At 34.4% G+C, this 18,071-nt stretch overlaps 1 protein-coding gene across 1 annotated transcript in view; it reads left to right on the top strand.

The window, feature by feature from the left end:
- The window catches only part of LOC141556484 (ninein-like), a 112,502-nt gene that overhangs the window by 20,410 nt on the left and 74,021 nt on the right, over positions 1-18,071 (top strand). Inside the window, exon 4 of the mRNA XM_074290670.1 lies at positions 15,962-16,131. Within this exon, the coding sequence (XP_074146771.1) occupies positions 15,962-16,131 (170 nt within the window). The remainder of the gene's footprint in view (positions 1-15,961; positions 16,132-18,071) is intronic.

Raw genomic sequence — 18,071 nt, 5'->3', positions numbered from 1 at the left:
AAACTATTCTGAATCGAGTTATGAAGAGTCAGACACAACTGACAAAACTGATGGGAAAGGGCTTAAATTTAAATGCTCTTGAAAGCTCTTTACAATTCTGATATTTTCTGATTCTAAGTATTTTAAATTTTCTACAATTATTCCCCTATAAAATGAGAGGTTTCTGTGAGGTTTAGATTTATAATAGAATGCTTTTGTGAACTTAAAAAAACCTAATGGCACTTATTAGGTATGTAACCATGGACAAGGTACTTAGTTTCTGTGAGCTTCAATTTCACTTTTAATGAAAGAAATAATAGAACATATAGTTCCTACTTGTTTTCTATAAGTATCAGGCACTGTACTAAGCATTGGGGATCCAGAAAGAGGCAAAAAACAGTCTCTGTCCTCAAGGAGCTCACAATTTAATTGGGAGGACAACATACAAATAAACATATACAAAGCAAACTATACATGGAATAGCTAGAAATAATTAATTAGCAGAAGGAAGGCACTAGAACTATGAGGATTTGGGAAATAGCTTCTTGTAAAAGGTGGGATTTTAGTTGGTAATTAAAGGAAGTTAGGAGGATTACTAAATCACTGTTGAAGAGGAAAAGCATTGCAGGCATGAAGGATAGCCAGAGAGAATACCCAGAGCAGTTAGGAGGCAGTTATAGTTGGCACAATGGTTAGGGCACTGGACCTGGGGTCAGGGATATCTGAGTTCAAATCCAACTTCAGATACAGTAAGTTTGGTCTCTAGATTTTAAGAACTGTTTTATTTTTTGTTTTGCCTTTTTTTTCTTTTTCTTTTGAGAATGCTTCTCCCTATATTGTCCAGGATATTAATGCAGTAGCCATTCATAGGCTGGAAACCACTGCTGATCAGCATGCAAACCAAATTTGACATGCTTTGTTTCCTATTTTTCCATTTTTTGATTTTATTTTATTGTATCTTGATTTCTCACAAAATTATTAGCTTCCCTTTGCTCAATTTTAATTTTTAAGGATTTATTTTTCTTAGGGAGCTTTTGCGCTTCCTTTCGCAATTGGCTAATTCTGCTTTTTAATTCTGCTTTTAAAAGCATTCTCCTATTTCCTTTTGCACTTCTCTCAATTCTTTAATTTTTCCTCTATCTTTTTTTTAAAACCACTTTTCAATTATTTTCCTAATTTTTACTCTCTCTCTCTCTTATTTGATTTTCAAAATCCTATTTTTCCAAATTTCAAATTTTCAAAATAGTTTTTCCAAATTTCAAATTTTCAAATAGTTTATATAGCATTGTGGCTGATTGTTCTTTAAATGTTTGGTAGAATTCACATGTAAATCCATCTGGTCCTGGATATTTTTTCTTAGGGAGTTGATTGTTTTATTTCTTTTTCTGAAATGGGACTATTTAAGCAATTTACTTCCTCCTCTGTTAATCTGGAAAGCCTATATATTTGAAGATCGTCCTCGATTTCACTTAGATTATCAAATTAATTGGCGTCCTCAATTGGAGAATGCTTGGGTAAATTATGGTATATGAATGTTATGGAATATTATTGTTCTGTAAGAAATGACCAGCAGGATGAATACAGAGAGGCTTGGAGAGACTTACATGAACTGATGCTCTGAGTGAAATGAGCAGAACCAGGAGATCATTGTACACTTCAACAAAAATTCTGTATGAAGATGCATTGTGATGGAAGTGGATATCTTCAACAAAAGATCTAATTCAGTTCCAATTGATGAATTATGGACAAAATCAGCTATACCCAATGAAGGAACACTGGAAAATGAGTGTAAACTGTTTGCATTTTTTTGTTTTTCTTCCCAAGTTCAATTCTTCCTGTACAACAAGAAATTCGGTTCTGCATATATAAATTGTATCTAGGATATACTATAACATATTTAACATGTATGGGAATGCCTGCCATCTAGGGGAGAAAGTGGAGGGAAGGAGGGGAAAATTCGGAACAGAAGTGAGTCAAGGGATAATGTAAAAAATTATCCATGTATATGTACTGTCAAAAAAAAAAGTTATAATTATAAAATTAATAAAAAAATTTATTGGTGTTAAGTTGGGCAAAGTAAATCATAATTATTGCTTTAATTTCCTCTTTAGTGAAATTTTCATTTTTAAGACTAATAATTTGATTTCTCTTTTTCCTTTTTCTAATCAAATTTACCAAAGATTTATCTATTTTGTTGGTTTTTTCATAAAACCAACTCTTAGTTTTATTTATTAATTCAATAGTTTTTTTTTTACTTTCAATTTTATTAATTTCTCCTTTTAATTTTTAGAATTTCAAGTTTAGTATTTCATTGGGGGTTTTTAATTTGAACTTTTTCTAGCTTTTTAAGTTGCAAGCCCAATTCTCTTTCTTTATTTTATTCAAGTAAGTCTCTAGAGATGTAAAATTTCCCCTTATTACAAATTTTGGTATGTTGTCTCATTGTTGTCATTCTCTTGGGTGAAATTATTAATTGTGTCTATGATTTGCTGTTTTACCCATTCATTCTTTTTTTTTAATAGCTTTTTATTACAAGATATATATATGGCTAATTTTTCATCATTGACAACTGCAAAACCTTTTGTTCCAACTTTTCTCCTCCTTCACCCTAGATGGCAGGTTGACCAATACATGTTAAATATGTTAATGTATAAGTTAAATACAATATATGTATACATGTCCAAATAGTTATTTTGCTGTACAAAAAGAATCAGGCTTTGAAATAGGGTACAATTAGCCTTTGAAGGAAATCAAAAATGCAGGTGGACAAAAATAAGAGGCTTTGGGAATTCTATGCAGTGGTTCATAGTCATCTCCCAGAGTGTAGTGTAGCTGGTTCAATTCATTACTCCTCTATTGGAACTTATGTGGTTCATCTCATTGTTGAAGAGGGCCATGTACATCAGAATTGATCATCATATAGTTTTGTTGTTGAAGTATATAATGATTTCCTGGTCCTGCTCATTTCACTCAACATCAATTCATGTAAGTCTCTCCAGGTCTTTCTGAAATCATCCTGCTGGTCATTTCTTACAGAACAATAATAGTCCATAATATTCATATATCATAATTTATTCAGCCATTCTCCAATGGATGGGCATTCACTCAGTTTCCAGTTTCTGGCCACTACAACGAGGGCTGCCACAAACATTCTTGCACATACAGGTCCCTTTACCTTCTTTAAAATATCTTTATCACCCATTCATTCTTTAGGATGAGATTATTTAGTTTCCAATTACTTTTCCAAGCTTTTTGTTGTATATACTTTTTATTGCATTATCTGAAAAGAATGCATTTATTATTTCTGTCTTTCTGCATTTAATTTTGAGGTCTTTATGTCCTAATATGGTTAATTTTTGTATAGGTAACATGAACTGCTGAGACAGTTTTCTCCAAAGATCAATCATACCTAACTTTTCTAATATTCTATTTGTCTCTTTAACTTCTTTCTTTTTTGTTTTATGGTTTGATTTATCTAATTCTGAGAGTGCAAGGCTGAGATCTCCCACTATTATAGTTTTACTGTTTTATTTCTTTTTTTTTTTTTTCTTTTTTTCTTTTTGAGGCTGGGGTTAAGTGACTTGCCTAAGGTCACACAGCTAGGAAGTTGTTTTATTTCTTCTTGCAATTCTCTTAACTTCTCCTTTAGGAATTTAGATGCTAGACCACTTGGTGTATATATGTTTAGTATTGATATTGCTTCATTGTCTGTGCTACCCTTTAGCAAGATATGGTTTCTTCTTTTAATTAGATCAATTTTTGCTTTTGCTTGATCTGAGATAAGGATGGCTACCCCTGCTTTTTTATTTTACCTGAAGCATACTAGATTTTGCTCCAGCCTTTTACCTTTATTCTGTATGTATCACCCTGCTTTAAATGTGTTTCCTGCAAACAGCCTGTTGTAGGATTCTGGTTTTTGATCCAGTCTGTTATCTACTTTCACTTTATGGGAGAGTTCATTCCATTCACATTTATGGTTAAAATTACTAATTCTGTATTTTCTGCCATCTTATTATCCTCTTTTTCTTCCTACCTTACCCTCCTCCCCAGTATTAAACTTAAGGGCACCACTTGCCTCATCACAGCTCTCCCTTTTTAGAATCCTTCCCACCCCTGTTGAGTCTTTCCCTCTTTCTTATACCTTTCCTTTATTTTTTTCTGTATTCCCTTCTATTTAGCCTACTCTTTTCCTTTTCCCTTTTCCTCTCCCACTTTTTAATGAGGTGAGAGAAGTTTCTCTGTAAACCAAATATGTCTAATATTTTCTCTTCAAGCCAAATCTGATGAGAGTAAGATTCACACAATGTTCCTCCTCCTCCCTTAATTCCCTCAAATATGATAGTTTCCTTTGCCTCTTTGTGGGATGTAATTTCTTTTTGTCTCCTCTTTTCCTTTTTTCTGATACAATCCCCTTTCCACTTTTACTTCCCTTTTAAAAAAATATAACAGTAAAATCAAATTATATGCATGCTCTTTATGTATACCCATAACAGAAATACAGTTCTCAAGAGTTCTTTTTATCTTTTATGCTTCTCTTGCAGCCTATATTTGGAGGTCAAATTTTTTGTTTAGCTTTAGTTTTTTCATTAGGAATAAATGGAATTCACCTGTTTCATTGAATGTCCATCTTATTCAATGGAAGCTGGGTAGTTTATTCTTGGCTGCATTCCAAGTTCTTTTGCCTTAAGGAATATCATATTCCAGGCCCTGCGATCCTGTGGAATGTGCAAGCTGTTAAATCCTGAGTGATCCTTATTGTGTCTTCTTGGTATTTGTTTTTTTTTTTTTTTTTTTCCTGGCTGCTTGTAATATTTTTTCCTTAGTCTGATAGTTCTGAAATTTAGCCACAATATTCTTTGGAGTTTTTATTTTGGGGTCTCAGAAGGTATTCAATGAATTCTTTCAATACCTATTTTACTTTCTGATTCTATTACATCTGGGCAGTTCTCTTTGATTTCCTGTAAAATAGTGTATAGGCTCTTTTTTTCATCATAATTTTCAGGAAGTCCAATAATCTTCAGATTATGTCTCCTAGATCTATTTTCCAGGTCTGTTGTTTTTCCAAGTAGATATTTAACATTTTTTTCTTTTTTTTGGTTTTGCTTGACTGATTCTTGATATGTCAACGAATCATTCGTTTCTATTTGTTCAGTTCTGATTTTTAATGAGTTATTTTCTTCATTAGCTTTTTTTAAACTTCTTTTTGTACATTTCCAATTGAATTTTTAAATGAGTTATTTTGCTCTATGGAATTTTTTTCCATTTCACTAATTTTTTTTAATGAGTTATTTTCTTTTTCCATTTCACAAATCCTATCTTTTCCAATTCACACATTCTGTCTCCATGGGAGTTCTTTACCTTTTCCATTTCACATTTCAGGAAGTTTTCTTTTCCCACTTTATGAAATCTTTCTTTTAATGAGTTATATGCCTTTTCTATACTCTCTTGCAGAGCTTCTCTTTCCTTTCCCTATTTTTCTTCTAACTTTCTTTTAAGATACCCCTTTGGGGTTTTGTCTGAAGATTTGTCTGCTATTGTCTCCTCAGGGTTGGAAATCTGCTCTCTTTCTGTATAGAAAATATCTATAGTTAGAGCTTGCTTGGCTTTTTTTTTGTTTTTTTTTTTAAAGTCCTTAGGGTCTGCCTTTAGGGCAAGGAGGTTCTCAGCTTCCTCTACAGAATAGGGACAGATAGACAGTAGCTGTCCTGCAAATGGGCTGCAAAGAGTGGCCATGCTGCTGGGAATGTATTATTCCTCTGGGAGGATGCCCTCCTCTCCCCCCTCCCCCGGCCAGAAGTGTAACTGCTATGGGCAGAACCCCACTAGTGGCTGCCCTGAGCAGAGCCCTGCACCATGGACTGTGGCTGTGCAGCTGCACTGTGGTTGTGCTGAGTCACTTCTGGGACTAGGTGGGTGTGGCCAGATCTTGGGGTTTGGGGGTACATTTTACCTTTGGTGTTTGTATAACTTCTCTGCTGATCTACTGCTTTGCAATCAAAGCAGACCAGACAACCTGTGGTAGAGTCTTCCTTGCAAATTCTCCACCCTTAGAGACTGCCCCTGACCCTATTTGGATCAGCGTGGGATAGCCTTTGTGTTCTGCCTCCCTGCCTGTGCTGGCCTCCTCCCACCCGATCAAGATAGACCTTTTCTGGCAATCTAAGTTATTTTCAGCTGGAAATGTGTCGTACTATTTCTGAGGCTGAATTAGGTCATTAGTGAGTGAGGGTCGAGGGGAGCCCGGAATAAAGCATGTGTCCTCTCCACCATCCTGGCTCTGCCCCCCACATTTTTTGTTGTCTCCACATTTTCCTAGTCGATTACCTGGCTTTTAACTTTTAACTGTTAAAGTAGGGCTTGTTTTTAAAGTACAGGTTTCACTGTCCCAAACTTCAGGGATTTTGTGCAGCTGTTTTCAGAGATGTCTCTAGGGCCTTGACCATAAGCACTGTTTTCTACCTTGGAATTGTTAGGAGTGCCACTGTAAGATTATTGTAGCTATAAGATCTAGTATTCTAATGAGAGTCCTGTTTTGCCAACATTGGTGCCAGGGCTGGACTGGGCTATGCTTTTGTAGCCTGTACTGGGATTGTGCACTGGATTCCCACCTTGGTATCACAGACCTTTTCTATTGACCTGTCTTGTTTCTCTTTGGTATTTCTGGTGTGAGAGGTCTAAAAACTATTAGTGCAGATGCTGATTCAGAATGGCTGTGCTGGTATGGCTTGCATCAAGACTGCATTGCTGGACTTCCACCCTGGTTTCACAGACTTTTTCTGCTGACCTAAATTGTCTTAGGTTGGAAAATGTTCTATGCTCCCTTTTTGGGTATTCTGACAATTTAAAATAAAAAAAAAATGATTATTTGGAGTAGTTTGGGGGCAAGTTCTTGCCTTTAGTACACCATCTTGGCTCTGCTGCCTCATGACTTGCTCTATTTCCAACCTGGACTAGTTTTTCCTTCTTTAATGATCTGTTGTCAACCCATTCTCAAGGGCTGCTTGTATTGATACCAGATCTGCTTACCACATTGTTTCTCAAGTAATCTTCCTACTAATAGGGAATATAGCTTGTCTGCCACTACTGCTGCTTTAACCTAATACATAGATGTTTTCATTAATGTGAGGCTTTCATTAATGTGATAGCTTTAGTATCTTAACTATATTAATGGTTTATTTTAGGCAAAAATAGTAGCCCACCACCAACAGGGTCTCCATGCCTTACTTACTGCACTCACCAACTATGTTGTAGCTTTTTCTGGTCAACACTAGCATTGCTTGGAATCCCTCTAACATTGTCCAAGAGATAGAAATTCCTAAGGCTGGTTTGTTTGTTGATTCCATAGAGTTGGCATGGAAGTGTCTTATTAAGGTGAACCTTTGTGCCTAGAGGTCACAGTTGTCTTAGAATAATTAATTTACCTTATTTTCCTTTACTTTTTCTTTATTTTTCTATGGAGGAAATTTGGAGAGCCAAAAGTTTTCTGATCTACTCTGCTTTCTTCCCAGAATCCTGTCATTTGTCTTTAATGAAATTATTGTTTCTCTTACCCATTCGACCAACCCATTCCATAGGATTAAGTAACTTAGTTTCCAAGTAATTTTTAATCTGTCTTTTTGTTGAATGTTATTTTATTTTTCTATTTTGCTACATTTGTTTGTGAGATTTTTATTAACTTCAGTATTCTAAAATTCTATTCAGAGCCTTCATTTCTTCTTTGGAAGCTTTGTCTCTATTATAGACTAGTAAATTGGGATCCTCAATATTATCAGTATCAAAATTTTACTATTTTTCTCTTTAACACTTTTATTATTTCCTTTAATTATTTAATACCATATCATTTGTTATATCATGTTTTGTGTTTGTATTAATTTGTATTAATCCAGTTCTTGTTTAATAATTTTTCAATAATGTCCAATTCTTTATGATCACATTTTGAGTTTTCTAGGCAAAGATGCTGTAATAGTATGTCATTTTCTTTTCTAGCCTCATTTTACAGATGAGGAAACTGAGGCAAAGAGTGTTAAGTGGCCAGATTTGAACTCAAGTTTTCTTGGCTCCAGCCCTGATACTCTATCTACTGTGTTGCTTAGCTGCCCTTATTAATCCAATACTTAATTAACATAGTTGTAGAGTATGGGCTAGCTCTCTGGAGGGCTTCAGGGTCAGCCAGAGTCAGGATAAATTTAAGTCTTGGTCTTTAGGGAGAGAAGTGAAGGAGGCAAACATACTGCCACAAAGCTTGCCAAAGATCTCTCCTGGATTCTAGAGTCTGGAATCTCTAGCCTTTCTTCTCCTCCTCCTGTTATCAAGTGTTTCTGACTCTCTCCTTCCATCCTCCGATCATTGCCTATGATTATCTCACTACCAAACATTCAGCAAGCACCAATGGTGAGGAGAGCCATTCTCCAAATATATGCTAATAGAGCCATTGTCTCACATCAAATAGATAGCCTTAAGTGCTCTCTTATCTGATGCAGAGTTTCAGCCCTCTACATATGCAACAAAAAGTAGTTTTTTCTATCATTTAAGTCTGTTTTTTGCTATTACTTTGCCTAATCTGCTCTCTTTTTTTTTTTTTTACTTCACCTGAGGCATAATGTATTTTACCACAATGCCTTGTTTTAATTGTATGTGAATCTTTATGATTCAACAGTTTTTCATGAAAGAAATATATTGTTGGATTCTGCTTTTTAATCTGTTTTGCTCTTCTCTGTTTCTTGGATGAATTGATCCCAGTAATTATTTTTAATTGCATGTTTGCTTTTCTCTTATACTTTCTTTATAAAGAAGCCTTAAAGAGGCTACTTAGCACCAGGACTGGGCATTTGCTGAAATTTGTTTTCCTGCTATTATCTTTCCAATGCTATATCCAATTACTGGCACATACCTTTTCTTTTTTACCTTTTTTCTTATAACAATAAAACCAAATTAATACATGTATTATTTATATATACTCATACCAGAAATATAGTTCCTAAGATATCTTTTTACTTTTTTATGTTTCTCTTGAGTCCTATATTTGGAGATCAAACTCTTTGTTTATTTCCATTTTTTTTTTCATCAGAAATAGATGAAATTCATCTATTTCATTGAATGTCCATCTTCTTCCCTGGAAAAAATTTCATTTTGGCTGAGTAAGTTATTCTTGGCTGCATACCAAGTTCCTTAGCCTTTCAGAATATGAGATTCCTTTAATGTGGATGCTGCTAGATCCTGAGCAATCCTTATTGTGGCTCCTCCTCCTTTTTTTCCCCCAGCTGCTTATACTATTTTTTTCCTTGGTCTGATAGTTCTGGAATTTAGCCATAATGTTTTGATTTTGGGGTCTCTTTCAATAGGTGATTGATGAATTCTTTCAATGTCTATTTTACCCTCTGTTTATAGGATAGGGTATCTATATCTGGGCAGTTCTTTTTTATGATACTAAAAATAGTGTCTAGGCTTTTTCATCATAATTTTCAGGAAGTCCAATATCTCAGATTATCTCTCCTAGATCTATTTTCCAGGTCTATTGTAATTGTCCAATTCAGTTTTTAAGTGAGTTGTTTTGTTCTATAAAACTTTTTTCCATTTTGCCAACTTTTTTTTAGAGAGCTATTTTCTTTTTCCAATTCACTAATTTTGTTTTCCTTGAAATTATTTACCTTTTCCAATTCATTAATTCTGTTTTTCAGGGATTTGGTTTCTTTATCCACTCTTCCTTTTAATGAACGGGATGACTTATCCAGACCCTCTTGCCAAGCTTCTCTTTCCTTTCCCCATTTTTCTTCTAGTTCTCTTGTAAGAGCTTTTAAAATTTCTTCTATGAGAGCCTGTGTGGTGGGGATCAGATCATATCCCCCTTTGGGGTGTCATCTAGAGACAATCAGTTTTTATTCTCCTCAGGGTTTGAAGTCTGCTCTCTATCCTATAGAAGTTATCTATAGTTAGAGCTCACTTTAACTTTTTACTCATTTTGACAAAGGAAACAAAGAAACAAAAAAAGCAAGTGTGGACTGCTTTTTAGGCAGTATGGCATTACAACGTTCGTTCCTCTTCTGTATTTCCTGTAGAGACAACAGGAAATAGCAGTGAAGCAGCAGAAAGACAGAAATAGCTATACTACGTCTGCACAGGGGTTGCACTCTTTGACTCAATGTATGCTGTCACTCCGGGTGCTGGGTGGGTGTGGCCAGGTCCTAAGAGACCCTAGTGTTTTGGGGTTTTAGTCTTTACCCCTTGTGTTTATAGCTTCTCTGCTGATCTACTGGCTTGCTGGCAGAACAAAGTAGCTCATACTGTGGTAAAATTCTCCCCGCAATTTTTCCGCTGACTGAGGCCACACCTCAGCCTCCCCCTCTTCATCTATTCAGCATTAGGTGCCTTCCATGCTCTCTCACTGCCTGAGGTCTATGCCTAGTATAATTGCCCCCCCTCCCATGAGCAAAACCAGACCTTTTCTGGCGAATTTCGAGGATTTTCTTCTGTTGGTAATGTGTTGTACTCCCAATATTCTTGGGTTTTTTAGTCAAGCACTAAGTCTGAGGCCATTTCATGAAAGAAATAGTCTGAGGGCAAGAAAGGATTTAGATAGAAGCTCTGCCCCACCCCTGCCTTCTTTTATCTTTTTTTCAAGAAGTTTGTATGTGAAGTTTATTTTACTTAGGACAAATTTGTCTCTTGTTTCTTCCTATTTAATCTCCCCTTTTCCTCTTGTTTTCTTTTATAATGACATTTTTTTTTTCCTGTATGCAGAGACCTGGGTACAGACCATATATTTTTCAAATATATGCATTTCTCTGTATAGGTATTTTTTCATCCTTTGGCCAATTCAGATGTGAAAGTAGGCTCAAGTGTTACCTGTTCCCTCCTCTACTTCCATTTTGTTTGTATAATCTTCTACTTGCACATCCAAATTGAGATAATTTCCCTCACCTTTTCTCTTTTCTCCTAATAGATTTTCCTCTTCCCTTCTTAGTCTTATTTAAAGATCATGTAAACCTGCGAAACTACTCCCTTGTTCTCTTATCATACTCCCTCTATGATAATATATGGTAAACATATATCATCATTACATTAAATACAGAGTTTTTGTATTTAATACAAAATAATTATTTTGTTTATTTAATAGTTAATGCTCTTTTAAATGTTGTTTTGATGTAATAAATGTTATTTTGATGTCTCCCTGATCTTTGTGGAGGGTATGCCACCTAGCCTGGGAAAATTCCTAATCCACCCCGGGAATCTCCTGGGAAACTATCCTTTGTTGATTTGAAAATTAGCCTCTAATCTTTGAATGTAAAAATGTTTTCCCAGTTTATTGCTTTCCTTCTAATCTTGTCTGTATTAGTTTTGTTTGTACAAAAGCTTTTTAACTTAATATAATCAACATTATCTATTTTGTGATCACTAATGATCTTTAGTTCTTTTTTTGGTCACAAATTTCTTCCTCCTCCACAGGTCTGAGAGGTAAACCACCCTATGTTCTTCTGACTTATTTATAATCTCATTCTTTATGCCTAGATCATGAACCCATTTTGAACTTATCTTGGTATATGGTATTAAGTGTGGGTCAGTGCCTAGTTTCTGCCATACTAGTTTCCAGTTTTCCCAGTAGTTTTTGTTAAATAGTGAATTCTTATCTCTAAAGCTGGGGTCTTTAGGTTTGTCAAACACTAGATTGCTATAGTTATTAACTATTTTGTCTTGTGAACCTAACCTATTCTCCTGATCAACTAGTCTATTTCTTAGCCAGTACCAAATGGTTTTGATGATCCCTACTTATCCCTACTAGATCTGGTACAGCTAGGCCACCTTCATTTGACTTTTTTTTTTTTTTTTTTTTTTTTCATTCGTTCTCTTGAACTTCTTGACCTTTTGTTCTTTCAGATGAGTTTTGTTATTTTTTTCTAGGTCAGTAAAATAGTTTCGTGGGTGGGGGCAGCTAGGTGGCGCAGTGGATAGAGCACCAGCCCTGAATTCTGGAGGACCTGAGTTCAAATTTGGTCTCAGACCCAGGTGTGACCCTGGGCAAGTCACTTAACCCTAGCCTCAGGGGGGGAAAAAGTTTCATGGGAGTTTGATTGATATAGCACTAAATAAATAGATTAGTTTAGGTAGTATTGTCATCTTTATTATATTCATTTGACCTATCCAAGTGCATTTGATATTTTTCCAGTTGTTTAAATCTGACTTTATTTGTGTGGAAAGTGTTTTGTAGTTTTGCTCATATAGTTCCTGACAAATATCTTTTACTATCCATGGTTATTTTAAATGGAATTTCTCTTTGTATCTCTTGCTGTTGAATTTTCTTAGTGCTGTATAAAAATGCTAATGATTTATATGAATTTGTTTTGTATCCTATAACTTTGCTCAAGTTGTGAATTATTTCTAATAGGTTTTTACTTGATTCTCTGGGATTCTCTAAGTATGTCATTGTATCATCTGCAAAGACAGATAATTTGTTTTCCTCATTACCTACTCTAATTTCTTTAATTTCTTTTTCTTCTCTTATTGCCAAAGCTAGCATTTCTAATACAATATTGAATAGTAATGGTGATAGTGGGCAACTTTGTTTCACCCCTGATCTTATTTTGAATGATTCTATGATGCTTGCTGATGGTTTAAAATAGATGCTAGTGACTGTTTTAAGGAAAAGTCCATTTATTCCTATACTCTCCAGTGTTTTTATTAGTAATGGGTATTGGATTTTATCAAATGCTTTTTTTGCATCTATTGAGATAATCATATGGTATTTGTTAATTTGGTTATTGGCATAGTCAATTATGCTAATAGTTTTCCTAATTTTGAACCAGTCCTGCATTCCTGGTATAAATGCTACTTGGTCATGGTAATCATCCTGGAGATGATTTTCTGTAATCTCTTTGCTAATATTTTATTTAAGATTAGGAAGATTGGTCTATAATTTTCTTTGTTTTTGTCCTACCTGGTTTAGTTAGGTATCAGTGCCATGTCTGGGTCACAAAAGGAATTTGGTAGGAGTCTTTAGTTCCCTGTTTTTTTCAAATAGTTTATAAAGTCTAAGAGTTAGTTGTTCTTTAAATGTTTGGTAGAATTCACATGTAGATTTATCTGGCTCTAGAGATTTTTCCTTAGGGAGTTGATTAATAGGTTGTTGTATTTCTTTTTCTAAAATGGGATTATTTAAGCAATTTATTTCCCTTTCTGTTAATCTAGGCAGTCTATGTATTTGTAGGTATTCCTCTATTTCACTTAGGTTATCAAATTTATTTGCATAAAGTTGAATAAAGTAACTCCTAATTATTGCTCTAATTTCTTCTTCATTGGTGGAAAGTTCTCCCTTTTCTTTTTGAGACTAACAATTTGATTTTCCTTTTTCTTATCAAATTCACTAAAGGTTTATTTATTTTGTTTGTCTTTTCATAAAACCAACTCTAGTTTTTTTTATTAATTCAATAGTTTTTTTACTTTCAATTTAACAAAAAATTAATTAATAATCTCTCCTTTTATTTTTAGAATTTCAGGTTTAGTATTTGATTTGGGGGGTGTTAATTTGATCTTTTTCTAGCCCAACACGTTGGGCACCAAATGCTGAAACTCTGTCTTCCCAGAAATCAGCAGTAGTCAGGATAATCAAAAATATTTATTCTTGGTCTTTTGAGGTCACGGTCAGGGGATTAGATCTAGCAATCTCCACACCTCCATCCTCTCCACCTCCAGGAGAATGCCTCAATTTCCTTCTCCTACTCCACCCACACATGTCATTTCCCCTCCTTTGTCCACACCCCCGATCCAGCCAGCACTGAATAGTTGGGGAGGGTCATTCTTGCCCATTGCAGAGGAAGGGGCATGTTAATAGAGAACTGTCCAATTGGCAATTAGTCTCACGTGCTCCATTATCCAAGTGCATTTGCTCAGTTTTAGTCCTTTGCAGGGTAGTTTATTTTTGTTTGTATTCCAAGTTCCTTTGCCTTTCAGAATATCAGATTCCAGGTCCTTTGATCCTTAAGTTCAAAGCTGCTAGATTCTGGGTCATCCTTATTGTGGTTCCTTGGCATTTGAATTGCTTTTTTTCTGGTTGCTTGTAACATTTTTTTCTTGGTGCTGATAGTTCTGAAATTTAGCCACGATATTCCATGGCATCTCTTTCAGTAGGTGTTTCGTGAATTCTTTCAATGATTCATTCTACAACATTCGGGCAGTTCTCTTTGATTTCCTATAAAATAGTGTCTAGCCTTGGGAACTGATTGTGGACCACCACCTAACATTCTCACTCTCTTTGTTGTTGTTTGTTTCCATTTTGTTTTCTTTCTCAGTTTGTTTTTCTTCCTTCTTGATCTGATTTTTCTTTTACATCAAGATAACTGTATAAATATGTATACATATATTGGATTTAACATATATTTCAACATATTTATTATACATTGGACTACCTGTCAGCTAGGGGAAGAGGTGGGAGGAAAAAGGGAAAAATTTGGGACAAAAAGTTTTGTAAGGGTCGATGTTGAAAGATTACCCATGCATTTTTAAATAAAAAGCTTTTTACAAAAATAAATTACAGATCCTACATCAGTAGAAAAAAAAAAAAAAAGAAAATAGTGTCTAGGCTTTTTTTGTCATCATGGTTTCTGAGAAGTCAAATAAGCCTTAGATTGTCTTTCCTAGATCTATTTTCCAGGTCATTTGTTTTTCCAAGCAGGTATTTTACTTTTTTCTATTTTTCCATTTTTTTGGTTTTGCTTGACTGATTCTTGATGTCTCATTGAGTCATTCATTGCCATTTGTTCAGTTCTGAATTTTAGTGAATTGTTTTCTTCATTTACTTTTTTTTTTTTCTTTTTGTATTTGTCTAATTTTTAAATCAGTTCTATGGATTTTTTTCCCCCATTTCATAATTTTTTTTTTTAAAGGAATTTTCTTTTTCTATTTGACAGATTCTGTTTTTCAGGGTGTTTTCTTTTTCCATTTTATCAAAAATGTTATATGCTTTTTCCAGATAATTTTTGTGTTGCCTTTTCCAAATCTTCTTGTAATGTTCTCATTTTTCTTCCAGCTCTCTTTTAAGACCTAAGAAATCAAGTTTCTTCTAGGAGACACTTGTGTGATGGGGACCAATTTATATTACCCTTTGGGACTTCATCTGGAAAAATCTGCTTTTAGTATCCTCAGAGTTTGAAACCTATTCTTTTCTTTCAGCATATCTATCGTCAGAGTTCTTTTTGCTTTTTTATTTTTTTTTTTAAGTTGAGATCTTTCTTCAGGGCAAGGGAGATTGTTCAAGCTTCCTCTACAAGTGGCAGTGGCTATCTCTGCAAGGGGCAAGCTGTGCTGAGTCCATGTAGATTCACTCCTGGTGTTGGGTAGGCGTGGTCAGGTTCCTAATTTTTGGCATTTTGGGATTCACTATTTACCTTTTTTGTTTGTGTTGAGTGTTTTATAACTTCTCTGATCTTACTGGCTAGCAGCCAGGGCAGAGTAGCCAACACTGCTATAGATTCCTCCTCATAGTTACTCTGCTGTATGGAGCCTCCACTGCCCTGGGACTCTGCATTGTCTGCTCTCTGTGGATGTGCTTGGCCTGCTTCTCTCCATGCCTGATTAAAACAGATCTTTTCTGTCAATCTTCGAAATTGTCTTCTTCTGGTAACTTGCTACACTCCCCAAATTCATGGATTCTATTGGTTCAGAGCTTGAAATTCAGAGGCTGGATTTTGTAATTAGTGTGAGGGTAGTAGAAGGTCAGAGAGAAACATGTCTTCTCTAACATCTTTGCTCTGTACCCCAATCCCTTCTTTTCTAATTTGAATTCTGCACCTTTCCTTCTTTTCAAACCCATTATCATATTCAAATCAATAACCAATGTGAACTAAGTCATTCAGCACTGAAAGCCTTCATTGTCTCTGTGTATAATTTAAGATTATGAATGCATTAATTTCTTTTACAATTCTAACAGCTGTTAGAATTCATGCTGATACAGTATATGTCATTCAGTGATACTTCAATTTGTTTCTTTGCTCAGGCTGCTTAGCAGAAGTTCAGCCCAAATACATAAAAGATGGAAAATGCTATGGCCGAAGGTCTTTACCTGAGTTTCAGAAACCTTTGGGGGACTTTGATGAAGTGAGAGTGCTTGAATCATTGAATGAAGAAACTCAATCTTCAATTGTTGCTGCCAGTGACTTCAATGAGGTAAAAAAAAAAAAAGAGAGATGAGACTTTTAAAAGTAGGTATATTTATCTAGCTCATAGATTTAGGCACCCAGATAATATTATTCTGTGAAAAGAAAAGAGACTTTGTCATGTTATCAACCTGTAGTTATTTACATTTTAAAAATGTATCCCAGGCTGACTTGCTATCAGTTTGAGGTTTTTTACCTAATTTTGAGTTACTTTAAAATTCGTAAGCACATGTTAGTTGTATATAGTTTTGTCATTACTATATCTTTGTGAAGGTACATAATTTTCTCCTAGCTTCAACCATTTTTAGTTATGCAAAATATTTACCTCTGAGAAACATGAAGTGGTATTTATGAAAATTGAAAAATGTAAACGAATGCTTAGAATTGTTTTAATAATCTGAACCATTGCTTAAAAACATTGCTTTTTTATTAAGAAAAAAAGTGTTAATCTATTAGCTTTCTTGAGATGTTAAGCAGTGAGAACTCTTTTAAAATTGTACTTTGTGTTATTGTTTTAGACATGTCTGACCCTCTATGATTCAATTTAATGCATTTCCTTCTCCAGTGGATTCATTTATATCTGGAATCACATAGCTAGTCTGTGACTGGATTTGAACTAAGGTCTTCTTGACTATAGGCTCTTAATCTACTGAGCCACCAGATACCTTGAAATTGTACTATTTTTCTTTTTTAAAATTAAAAAAATATTTTATTCTTTCAAATACATCAAAGATAGTTTTCAACATTCGTAAAACCTTCTGTTCTAAATTTTTCCTCTCTCTTCCTTACCTGTCCTCAACATAGCAAGCAATTCTTTATAGGTTAAACATAATTGTACTGTTTCTCTAGTAGTTAATAGAAAGTAATAATAATAAGTAATAATACACACAAAAAAACCCACAATGCAAGTTTGAAATGTTTCTGGCAAACATTTGATGTTGGTAATATATAGTGATTTGTGCATATTTCAATGTTCATATCATTAAAAACCATTATTTAGTCATGCCATTCTTTTTAAATGCTTCTTGTTGCTTCATTATTTACTTTATGACCTGCCTTTCTTCTTTTCTTTTTTTTTCTTTTTAAAAAAATGTTTTTTCCTTTTTCCTTTTGAAAACTTCTCCCACAATTTTAATGGTTTTATAACAACTCCTTCCAGTATAAGCATCTGCTTCTGATTAGCAAATCTACTAATCATATCATATCTTTGTTATCTTTTGTAAATATTCCATATTTTTGTTATTCATGCTCATTTGAATCTTTTTGAGTTACTCAAGGCCTTGGGACTGCTTAGTCCCCTGCAGAACAGGAAAATAAATCATTGCATTGAAGTTTTTTTCAGATGTAGAGGAAATTCCTTTTTGTTATTGATGACTTCTAATAGGCTCTCAAACTACTCCACTGATAGTATATACAGAGCACAGGATTTTATAGGAGTAGAGTAACTCCATTTACAGAAATCTTGCTGTTTTCCTAGTGAATTGGAAAATGGGTTTTTGGTCTTAAGTGTAACTAAAGATATGTATGTGTATGTGTGTATGTGTGTGTGTGTGTGTGTTTTTGTTTGTGTGTGTGTTATTTTGCCTAAATATTGTACAGAATCACACAAATTTACAGAGTTGGAATATATCTCAGTGACCATCCAACCCATATCTGAAAAGAATGTCTTCTACTATGACATGCTCAATAACTGGTCATATAGCTCTGCCTAAAGAGTAGTAGTGCAAGAGAACGCAACAAATCCCAGAGTTATTGGTGGACAGTTCTAATTCATTTTTGTTTTTATATCAAGCCTAAATTTGCCTCTTTGCAACTTAAAAAACAATTTCAATTAATAGACATTTATTTTTCTGTATCTCATAGAACTTTCCCATTGCAAAACTAGAAATCTTTATAATAAATATGCATAGTAAAGCAAAACAAATTTCCACATTGGCCATGTATAAAAAT

This window comes from Sminthopsis crassicaudata, chromosome 2, assembly GCF_048593235.1.
Source record: "Sminthopsis crassicaudata isolate SCR6 chromosome 2, ASM4859323v1, whole genome shotgun sequence".
NCBI lineage: Eukaryota > Metazoa > Chordata > Mammalia > Dasyuromorphia > Dasyuridae > Sminthopsis > Sminthopsis crassicaudata.
This window is presented reverse-complemented; position numbering and strand designations above follow the sequence as displayed.